The sequence below is a fragment of the Gallinula chloropus genome (genome assembly GCF_964237585.1).
Source record: "Gallinula chloropus genome assembly, chromosome: 5".
NCBI classification, from domain to species: domain Eukaryota; kingdom Metazoa; phylum Chordata; class Aves; order Gruiformes; family Rallidae; genus Gallinula; species Gallinula chloropus.
Genome location: NC_140090.1, coordinates 24,844,886 through 24,857,084, shown reverse-complemented (window position 1 = coordinate 24,857,084; position 12,199 = coordinate 24,844,886). Strand labels below are relative to the sequence as shown.

General features: G+C 39.7%; 1 protein-coding gene across 1 annotated transcript in view; it reads left to right on the top strand.

Annotated features, from left to right (window-relative positions):
- TTN (titin) overlaps nucleotides 1-3,392 on the top strand; it is a 239,952-nt gene extending 236,560 nt beyond the window's left edge. Inside the window, exons 303-305 of the mRNA XM_084264549.1 lie at nucleotides 64-217; nucleotides 1,684-1,977; nucleotides 2,101-3,392. Coding sequence (XP_084120675.1) covers nucleotides 64-217; nucleotides 1,684-1,977; nucleotides 2,101-2,399 — 747 coding nt within the window. The 3' untranslated portion in view covers nucleotides 2,400-3,392. The remainder of the gene's footprint in view (nucleotides 1-63; nucleotides 218-1,683; nucleotides 1,978-2,100) is intronic.
- Nucleotides 3,393-12,199: the final 8,807 nt, after the last annotated feature.

The window sequence follows — 12,199 nt, the reverse complement described above, 5'->3', positions numbered from 1 at the left end:
ACTTGAAAAATTAGCATTATTCATAAAACTGATATTCATTAAATCATTTTTCCCCCTCCTCAGATTGCTGTTTCATCGCACATCAGAGTGACACGCTCTAAAAACATGTATTCTCTTGAGATTCGAAATGCAGCAGTGAATGACAGTGGAAAATACACAGTCAAAGCAAAAAATTACCATGGGCAGTGCTCTGCTACAGCATCTTTAACTGTACTCCGTAAGTTTGTTCTCCATCTCTTTTGTTCGGACTAATCACAACTTTTCCTGCTGTGATGATGTGTCTACTAAAATGATTGGTGATAAAAGACACTGGTAATCTTAATTCAGGTATTTTTAACAGCTACCTATTTCTTTTGTATATTGTATATGTAAAATTAAAACAGGATTAGAAATCTTTACAATACCCACAGAGGAACACCCAGATGCTCTGTTACATCAACAGATGCTCTCATAAGACCCCACCTGGAGTAGCGTTCAGCTCAGTGGTCCTCAACATATCAAGGCCACAGACCTGTTGGAATGACTCCAGAGGAGGGCCACAAAGATGATCAGAGGGCTGGAGCACCTCTCCTATGAGGACAGACTGAGAGAATTGAGCTAGTTCAGGCTGGAGAAGAGAAGGCTCTGGGGAGACCTTACAGCAGTACCTGAAGTGGCTACAGGAAAGCTCAAGACTGTTAACAAGGGCAGGTAGTGATAGGATGAGGGGTAATGGCCTTAAACTGAAGGAGGGTAGAATTAGATTAAACATTAGGAAGAAATTCTTCTCTGTGAGGGTAGTGGGGCCCTGGCACAGGCTGCCCAGAGAAACTGTGGCTGCCCCCTCCGGGGCAGCGTTCAAGGCTGGGTTGGATGGGGCTTTGGGCAACCTGGGCTAGTGGAGGGTGTCCCTGTCCCTGGCAGGAGGATCAGAACTACATGAGCTTTAAAGGCCCCCTACATCCCAATCCATTCTATGATTCTATGTTAAAAGAAGGCTATAAGCATTCCTTTTAGGATGACTGCGGTAAGACAGTGGTGCTAGCAATTATTCCTTCCTCATTCATTAACAGAATCTGTTCCAGTAAAACAAATTCCACAGGTTTTGGTTTGATTTTTTTTTTTTTTTAATGGTAACTTAGCTGTAACTGACCAGGGTTTAGTATTTATTGTCTGTAACATATTTCAGTTCCTAGTCAGTGGGTTGCTATGATGTGCTTGTATGACTGTGCTTGGGTTTAAAGGAAAGCTGTGGTGATTGAGCTTTTCTGTTGTCTTTTATTGCTACGGAACAATGCAGTGAAATACAAAGTTTCCTATACTGTGCTTGTAAGAAACTGAAAATCATTTACAACTTCTACAAACATGAACTGAACACACCCAATTTCTTAGTGGCTAATTCTAGTAACAGTTCTAATAGGAAATGTTGTGTGGCAACCTATTCCTTCTTAAGTATGTTTTTCCTTCACACTCAAACATACTAGTAACAGCTCCATTCCCTAATTGTTTCCTTTATAAATTACTGGTTGTGATTTGGACATCTTGAATCAAAATACTATAAATAACCTTATACTTCACTGCAGTTTTCTACCTAAAGCAAACTATGCTGTGTCTTCATTTCTGTAAAATTAACCATACAGAACTGCATGACTTCGTTAATGTGACGTTGTTGGTTTTTCCTTCTATGTTCGCGATGCTCCTCAGCTCTCATTGAAGAACCTCCAAAAGAGGTAGTATTGAAGACAAGTGGCGACGCAAGCATGCACGAAAGTTTTTCTTCCCAGTCCTTTCAAATGGCTTCTTCTAAACAAGAGGCTTCATTCAGCAGTTTCAGCAGTAGCAGCATGACTGAAATGAAATTTGCAAGCATGTCTGCCAAAAGCATGTCCTCCATGAAAGAATCCTTTGTAGAGATGAGCTCCAGCAGTATTGTGGGGAAATCTAGTATGGCTCAACTGGAGAGTTCAACTAGTAAAATGCTTAAATCAGGTCTGAGAGGTGAGCAATACAATTACTGGTAGAGTTAGTGCTTCAAATATCCTGCAGTAGTCTTCAGAGTAAACCTGCTGCATGGCTTCGGGAAATATCCTAACTTGATGTTTCTTCTCCTGTTTTGTAAAGGAATACCACCCAAAATTGAAGCTCTCCCATCTGATATCAGCATTGATGAAGGAAAAGTTCTCACGCTATCCTGTGCCTTTTCGGGTGAACCTGCTCCTGAAATAACATGGTATTGCAGAGGAAGAAAAATTACCAGTGAGGACCAGCAAGGCAGATTCCACATTGAAACCTCTGAAGATCTTACCACCCTGATCATCATGGATGTCCAGAAGAATGACGGTGGACTATATACCCTGAATTTAGGAAACGAATTCGGTACAGATTCTGCCACTGTGAATATTAATATTCGATCAATTTAGAGAGCTTGATCTGTATTATTTACACTTGTCTTTTTACAAGTGATTCATATATGGACTGAAATATCTGATCTGTAAATATAAAAAAAAAAATATTTTTGTACCTACCTGAATGAGACAAAGTCCAGAGCTATACATTATGACTTATAGTCATTATCGACCTAAGATTTTAAACACTTTTTTCACTGACATGTACATACTGTATATAGCCGAAGTTAACGGTTATGAAGTTTTGTACCATTTATTTTATGACATTTTGAAACGTAACTTTTGGAACTAACAGTTGGTAGGAGAAAGTTTCCTAGAAAACGACTACCCTGCTCAACATTTTACTAATTTTTGCGCCTCAACTCATTGTTGATGTCTAAGAATGCCTCAACAGGTAGAGAGGCTCCCTGTTGAAGATTACCTACACCTAAGAGATGATACTGTGCATAGTATTTTATACGTGCACAAACATTTATGTTGAATCAGAAATGTAAGGCATTGGTGATGTTTGCAATTACCCTCCTGTAAGCATTGCTTTAATGTTTTACGTTGGATCTGATTATGTCATAATTTCCATACCTGACTGACAATTTTTGGACAAAGTGCAAGCGGCCAGCACTTTGTTCACCCACTGTCTGCGTACTGTTTCTGACATACTGACTGCCTGAATAGCTTTAAAAAAGTAACATCACCTGGCCATCCTCTTAATCAACGAAGCTATTTAGGTACTCAGGTGCAGCAGCAGTACCCCCCTCTCGGAGGTTCGTAGGGTGCAGTGATTGAGTTTGTGTGGTAGTAGTAGACATCCAGTAGTCACTTCCGGGCAACTAAGCAATGAACCACAGTTTGTAAACAAACTGTTGTTACAACATCAAATACCGCCCTGCACTTCAACTTGCTTTAGTTCTCCTAATGTAGAAATAGATCTTGATAGCTGTTGAACCTCCTTGAGATAGTTCTTCATTTTAAAATGCATTTAAAATAAAGCATGCTTTCCGCACCATAAAATCTGTGATTCCTTGTTCTTTATTTATTTATTATGACCTGGTTTTACAGTTCCTGTACTACGCTACAGAAAAAGAGTTGCTGAATAAAAAGACTAGGTAGATATGCAATTCTCCAATGTAATACAGGTAGCTACTGTTGAAAATCCAGCCATCTATCAGAAACAGCCTGGCCACCACAAAGTCAGCCCTTAAAAACAGTCACTTTAAAAAGTTTTCTTCCTAAGCTCTTCTCTGACAAGGGATAAATTCTAGTACATACCTAAGCATTATACTGTTCTTATTATCCCTCTTGTTAAGTGAATCTCCAGGCCCTCCACTACACTCTGTGTAGATAAATTGCTAATGTATCTTCTTTCATAGCTGTTCTCTGCTGAAAGTTGTAAAAGCTGCTTCCAGGAAACCTGGCTATTGCCTCCTTTATTTGGCAGCTGCAACTAGTAAAGGCAACTGACCGGTTCCTAGACCTACGAGTTCTCACCTCCCAAGGATGATTAAGGCCCCATGCCCCATCAGTTCTTCATCCCCAGTCAGCTGACACAGCTATAGGAGCAAAGCCTGTCTCTACATTCCTGGAGAGAAATCACAAATCCTATGCGGGCAGGTCACAATTCTGGGTATCTCTGGGGAAACAGTATCAAGGTCAAAGGAGCAACTCTGCTTCTAGAATTCACTCTGGTTAGTAGAAAAAGCTTGAAAGCAAATACAGTAACACAACACTTGCTTCAAGGGCTATAAAATTCTCTTATGCAGAGCAGGAGTATTAATTAACACCGCTATACAACACTATGACTCCCAGTATACTACTACTATTAAAAAAAAAGAAGCACTGAAGTTCATCAGAACAATGAAGCATGTAGTATGTTTCAAAACCTATTCCAAAAAAGACTCACCACAGAAGCAGATTTGTTTTCATTTCCTATAAACCTATATACTATCAACCAGTAGCTATCCAAATGATGCAGGAAAGCTAATAAATGGGGATGAAACAAGGACTAAAGTAAAAAATAGCATTTCAGAAGAGCTGTTTTAGGTCAGGGCAAGATCTAGACTTTTTCAAGTAAGGTAACCAGGAACATTTAGAAACATGTGTGGTATCTCTTCCTTGAGTAAAAAAAGAATAATAAAAAATTAGCTTAAAAAGAGGTTATTTATTTCAACCTTTAAAGCATTCAAAGACACAAAAAAACAACCCCACACACCCCTCAAGCATCTCATTCTAATGGTATTAGTTGTTTAAAAAAAAAATCCCAAACAAAACACACAGCAAACAATTCACTACAATACACAGAAATACCCAGGTACAGTCTTGTTTAACCAACAGCTAACTTGTGTGCACATGACTGTAATAAAATTAACACTAAAAATGCACTAGTCAGTCGTCTCAGTAGAAATAGAGAATCTGCACACCTAAGCACGGAGCCTTCACAAATGCTACTGTGAAGTCAATTCTTCCATGGCCTCTAGTGCGTCCAGACACCTTTACTTATCAAGAGGAAAGCACACTGGTAGGGCAGTGTAAGCAAGTTCATTCTGCCTGTACCCCTCTGGCCCAGCTCTGTGCAGAACTTAAACAAGCACGCTTAACTTTAAGCAGATGAGTCACACACATACCTAAAAATAGGATTCAAAGTATTTACAGGCTTTGCCGAGGCACAGCTTTACTAGATAACTTTAGACGTCGAACTGCTGCGCCAGTGTTTTTTCACAAGACTGATAAGTGAATGCTAATACAGAGTGACACTGATAAAGTCACAACTGAAAGCATCAGTGTTCAGTTGCACAGAACGCATCCCTAAACAGTAATATTTTTTGAGAGAATAGATTATGTGGTCTCTGGATAAAAAAAATAGACATTAAATTAGCAGTGAACATTTCAAATTATTTGCTTATCTTATTCAAGTTGAAGATTGGGATTTTTTTTTTTTTTTAACTCTACAAGCATACATCTTCTCTCTTAAAAAAAAAAAAGTAAAATTCTTTTGGGCTATAGGACCAAATTCAGAAAAATATCCTGCCACTGATGCATACAAAAAGGCATTTGGATTTCATGGTTCCTGGGTCGTGATGCACAAGGAAAAGGATTTTTTTTTTTAGCAAAGATCTGTGAGCTGTGGTATAAATTCAACCACAGGTCTATACATTCACTATTAAGAGTTTACATTTGACAGCCTGAGAAAAAAAAAAAATAACTGTGATGGTGGATTGCCATAATAACACTAAGAAAGAGATTCATTTTACTGCTAGTAGACGAGAAACCCATCTGCCATGAAATGTCTTAGCATTGCCTTGCTATTTTTACCATTGTCTCCCATTTCAGCAAATTTTCCCTTCAAGGGCAGAAAATTTTATGACCAGAACACAAACATATCATATCTCTGGTAATATATTAAACAGCAAAAGTATGTTACTCAGACATGTCAGAAAACGACAAGCCAGTGTGTAGAAAACTGAGTGCCAGCCTTGGGTGGGGTAATTATGATTTGCTTCTGCCACTGTAACCCCAACTTTGTGGAAAATGCCTCAGCAGCCACTGGAGTGCTCTGAGAAAGCGAAAATAGAGACGTAACCAAAAGCAAGATCTGTTAGCACTGGATGTGAAATACAAGGAAGAGAAGATGAATCCTGTCCCTTTGATACCTGTAGTTGACAGGGCTGGAGATGCCTCTTTACCCTTCCCTTTGAAAAACCTGAAGGACGTCTGTCTGTCTTTGTTTTCTTTAACCACATCTCTAAGATACAGTCACACTCTCATCTTTAGTCTTCCGTCCTGTATGGGTGCTTGCCACGATGGAGAGAGACTGGACACAGCTTGATGCAAGCAAGAGTCAATTTATTGTAAAGAATCATTCCTTTTTATATGCTCTGAAGACGGCATGCTTTCTTTCAGGGACTATGTAATCCAAATTTGACCATTGACAATATCCATCTTGAAATTCCCCACTCATGAAACCAATTGTCCAATCCAAAGAATCCATTTTCTTGTATCTTTTCTGTTTGATCTATTAATTTCTGAATGCTCACATGAATTGACAGAGAGTGGACACATTCATGCAGCACATGCCTTTCAAAATTTTCACAACCATGTCTGTGAGCCAGCAACAAAAATCAGTTGCTGCTTGATTCTGTAAAGTCTTACAGAATCCACATCTGCAGCTAAGTGTCTTGACAGTTTCAGGAGTCAGATAACATCAGCCTCACGTTTTCGTGCAGGCACCACCCATTGCAGTCTGTGTTCTTAGGCTGTGCAGAAATCACCATTTCCCTAATTTTCATTTACCACAAATACAAACATATTTCAAAGACTGTTAGTTAGTTCAATATGTCCCGCAGCAAAACTCATAGTGCATTGTGGCTGCAGTTGGAACACTTGACATAAGTTACTGGGATCAGGATCTCTGCCTGGTTCACACAGGCTTGCTTTTTTCTGGATCCATGGCATCTGTAATGGCACAGCCAGATTTCCTTTCCCCAAGTTAGTACCTGTAATTTAGTTTTTTACTAACACTTGACATTGACTTTTTTTCTTTTCATTTTTTTTTTCTTTTTTTCAAACCTCCTTTTAAACCTACTGCATATTTCACCATTGGAGGTACCAAGCTGTTCTGTGGCAGACATAAACAACTCAAAACATACAGACCTTTGTTTAATCGATCAGCTGGAGAGATGTCCTTCTCTCTCCGCAAAAACACTGTTCCACCATGGCCTGACCTGCAGGCCAATGTGGTGTCCCTGTAACATAGGTAATGTCCCACAATAGGAAAGAGGTTTGTATTGTTTGTGCTATATATCCTGGCCTGTTGTCCATTTTGATTTCACGGGGTACATGGCATTGGACACGTTTACTAGATTCCCGCGTTTGTGCCGTCCAAAACCTCTCGTGTGCCTGTGCCACAAGGTTTCACGGCAGGGGCAAGGCCGCTGGCGAATTGCTGACAGTCCAGGTGACTGGGCAATCCCTTTAGTCTCAGCAAACAAAGAAGTGGTATTGTAGCTAAAGCACCTTAGCAGATTGATGAAACAATTCATGCAACTTTTGAACATCCAAATATTTTCACACTGGCTTCCTTTGAATTTTCTCTGGAACCCCTTGCTTTTCACATGCAGTTAACTCATGAATCAAACTTTCAACGTCTAAGTTTTTTCCCGCAATCACTATTTCAACCATGTAATGATATCACATACAAATGAATGCTGCAAACCAACCTATCAGACAAATAACATTGCAAGACGCGAATTGTCACATCCACGCCACATGGATGGGTGGATGGGGTGGGGGGGGTGGGGGGCAGTTCTCCGACTTCTGCGGTGGTTCTCCGACCCCGGGAGCTGCGCAGCCGCTTCTGCCCTGACCCCAACGCGAACCACAGCGCGACCCCGCCTGCGAGCACTAGGGTCCAGCCGAGCGCTAGGGTCCTGTTCCGCTCGCATGCCAGGGGTCCGCTAGTAACTCTTTCCACCACCCACTCGTTCCCACATAAACTTTTTCCCAGTTCTGAAGCAACCTTACGTGCCCAGGCTCCGGCGAGCAGTCTCTCTGGAGTCTCTGGGTCATCAAGAGACACCGATGTGCCGCTGAGTTCGCTGGGTGATGTGGGTGTCAGCAGTGGGTACTGTGACAAAAAAGGATCCCTGATGCGATGGTAGGCAAGGCGGATTCTTGTTCACCTCCGTAGGATTCTTGTCCCTGTCCTTAGGTTTCTTGTCCATGTCCATAGGTTCCTTGTCCGTGGAGGCAACACTTTTGTCTCCGTAGTCTTCGGTTGGGGGGCAGTCAGTCCTGAGACTTTTAAACGGTGAGATCCCTTTAAATTCCTAGCACCGCCTGACTTGTGTCAGAGGACACGTCTCAGTGGACGCCAGGCTGGGGCAGCCGGTATGACCATCTTTTGCCGTTTCCAGAACTCACGCTCTCCTATTTCAGTCGCTCTATATTCTCGTTCGGGATCCTGGCGACAAGAGAGAGGGGTCCCTGCTTGGGGTCCCCTTGGAGTCGGAATAACGGGCCCGACTTGGATCAATGTGATCAATGTCGAGCTTTTTAAGAAGACCTTTCATAAGGTCATATATACGTCTCTCTCAGGGGAAGACAGTTGATTCCCCATATTGCCCACAGCTCACCTCTCTTCCAGAGGGATGATTCCTGGCCAGGCTTCCCACTTCCTTTCAGTGGCTCATTCTATGTTCTGTGGGAGTCGCAGCGTGCCGCACAGCTCGGCGCGGTTCAAGTCCTCACACGGGGCACCAATTTGCCGCAACGGAGAGAGACGGGACACGGCTTGATGCAAGCAAGTCGATTTATTGTAAAGAATCATTCCTTTTTATATGCTCTGCAGACGGCTGCTTTCTTTCAAACATACGGTGTTCGTGGGCTACATCTGATTGGTCAACGTTTTGCTGTCACAGCAGCATCTCTATCTTATCATGCTAATAGAACTCCTAAAACCTCGTCAGACAACAGCTATACCTTAACAATAGAGGACACTTTTTCCTGGAGCCTGTCCCAGCAGGGGGGCCGGCAACGATGCTGCCACCTTGTTTAGTTTCCCTAGGGTTCATGGCCTACAGGCTCCATCCCGTTATCTGTTAACCTGGCAGTGCTCGAGGCTTTGTTTCTCAAGCTGCATGCCACAGGTGCTGGTTGCAAGGGTCAGGATGGGGCTGGGGGAATACCTATGTATACTAGCACATAAATACCAGGTGTCCTACTGTGGAGAAAAAGGCAACACCAGCCAGCAAAGCACAGAAATAGCCCAACTACTTTCTTAGGGCCGGTTAAGCAGCAATGTTCCCTCCTAGACCTGAACCTGAAAGTCTTGGGCTCAGCCCTCAAAGTCCTCAGTAATGAAACACCCCTAACAAGCAGGTTTCACATTAACTCTTTCAAAGCAGGATAAAGAGCAACATCTGAAAAAGCTAGATAGTTTTCTGACACAGGCATTTGCCTTATTCAGGAATTGTATCTCTTTAAAAAGTTATTAACTTACAAGAGCTACACTACATTACTTAAGCTAATGGTAGTATAAGAAGCAAAACTCAAACTTACAGTTTATGAAAATAACTGTATCACAAAGAGCTGCAAATTCAATTTTTTAAATAAATTAAGTAAAATTTTTATTTTTGTCATGAAAAAGCAATCTCTGAAATATTCCTATCCCAAAGACTGCCTTCTCTGGTGTCATTAAAAAATAATTAAGTTGATTTCTATACTTTAAGTGGAAAGAAATACAAACATTAGTTTTCAGAAATTTAAAGCCTGTGAAAGCTGTAAACTCAGTATTCACAAATCTCCAAATCACTGAGTGCCTGATCATTAATTCTTTATGGTCCAAGCTTGTAAATTATTTAAGTATATCCCATTTCTAATTATCTGATGTTCTTCACTTCAGAGATACAACTCAGTAAGCTATCACTTTTCACCTAAATATATGTAGTATGCTTATATTGTTTAAGTGATACTTTTTTTAAAAATTGAATTAATGTATTTCAGATAGTTCTCTTCAGAAGCAAGTGAGATCAGAACAAGCAGCAGTGATTATGCACTCTATCTTGAGGTAAACTTCCATTCTCCACCAGAAAGACTATACAATTAGGCATTCCTGATAAGCTCTTCCCTAAATTTGGAAATGATAATGTAAGGGCATCCAGCTTTTTTTCAGTCTTACTACACATCAATCACCGTGATTCAGCAAGCTAAGCATCATTTTCAGAAATTACTTCTTAAAGCCAGACAGCTGAAGTATGATGGCATATCATCTTCACTGATTTCACTGGAATACATTATAAGGTATTTGCCACAGACTTTGGCACAGGCATACATAAAAAGGCTGATTTAACTTCAGCAAGAACACATTACATACAAAGCCATTTTTCCAGCTTCAGTGACAAGGAGAGCTCCAAAACAGTGCTGAAGTAATTAGATTCAAGCACAAAATTGCATATAATCACCACAACTTTTGTCTAAACAACCCTGTGTGTGGCAGTATTTAAAATTATTCACTACTTCATGCACTGGTCATTCTCAGAGATTTTTTGGGTTTTTTTAAACAACACAGAGGCCAAGCTATTTTCTCTGTAGTAGTTGAAAGACAGAAAAAGGTATCTGCTAATGTGACGTGTACTTAACACAGTACAAGCTAGCAGAAACTTCAGTGAAATTTCAAAAAGCAGCTTTAAGCACATGATTCAAGACAACACTCATTGCAATATACAGTTTACTTCTCTGAACATATTTTCAATACTTATTTTTACAATTGTCAGAAGTGTAACATAGAATACATTAAAGCAAACATTCAGAAAACAATGTACAAGCATGTGTGTGGCTGATATGCATATACAAATGTTAGTTCCATAAAAAACTGACAGAACTGAGCACAAATGAGCCACTGCATTCCATCTGACCCTTACATAATGGTTTATAAACTGCTATTTTATATATGGGCAACAGCTCTTGTTTTTCCTCAGCATTTGGACCTACTTTGTTTTACATAAATCAACATTCCAGAAATTTATAAGGAAAACTTCTATTCCCATTGTCCTTTCCGGCCTGCTTCCAAAACCACCAAATTATTAATATACACAAAAGGAAGACTAGTTTAATCCAAAGTAAAGTAGCTTTGATTACAAAACCAGCTTTTGGTATGTGCTTGAGTGCAAAAAAACCCTGTACATTTATTTAACAATCGTGCAAATCAAAAACACTAAATGGCTTGCTTAAAGTGCTCTACTTCTAAGATTTTATAGACCAAGTTTACCCCTAAATGTATACCCCAAAAAAATCTCCAAAACCTTACAATGCTAACACTAACATCCTTATGGACCAAGGTGCTAGTAGGCACTGTTATACTATATTACTCATTAATTGATTCAGATTCTGATCTCATTTACAGTTAATGCAAAGTTACACTGACTTAACTGAGAACAGAATCCATTTCCTAGTGAATAACATCCTCAAATGATATAAAGGAATCACAAAAACAGAAGCTCCATTTCATATAAATATGTCATAAATAACATATGTATAGATACAAATATTCATTACAACAGCAGCTTAATGGTCTAATACTTCAGCTCTTGCTTCTATAACACTTGCTAAAAACACATCTTAAGCAAGCAGAGTAAATCTTAACAGCGTTGCAGTAGGTACTTGTGATGCTACACACCCCAGAAACAATTTATGCACATTTTGAAGCCTTTAGTAGATCTTTAGAAGTGAAAGTAGGTAGAAATTTTTTTATGCAAAAAAGAATAAATAAATAAAAATTATTAAATATCCAATGTTTGGTACAAATGCTTCATATTAAGTTAATTTTATACATTTGTTTAGAAAAATACACTAAATATTTCTACTTTCATTGGCTAAAAATAAGGACCAGATTATGTATATCCTTACATTTTTAAAGAAGGCAATGTCAATTACTGTCAAGCTGTTAGACTAGACCCATTAGTGCCCATTCCCACAGCCCTTATACAGGCAAAAAAGCCATTACAGGTCTAATCCCAACTCCTGGTGGATGACCTGGTACAGCTGACTGAGAGGCCCATGGCACAAGATGCATTTTCTCAAAGAAAATGAAACCTTTTTGCTAAAGTTATTTACTACTGTATCAGTCAGACCTTCACACTTTTTAAAAAAAGAGCTACATTTACAAATGTGGATGCTTATCTGTTAAGCTATCATTTGTTCCAAAAAACGAACATTCAAACTCTGAAATATTAGGAAAATACTCTTGCAAATAAACTATATAAAATACACTTCAAAGATAGTTTTTAGGTTTTCTATAAAGTGCAGAGAAATCCTTCTAAAAAGGG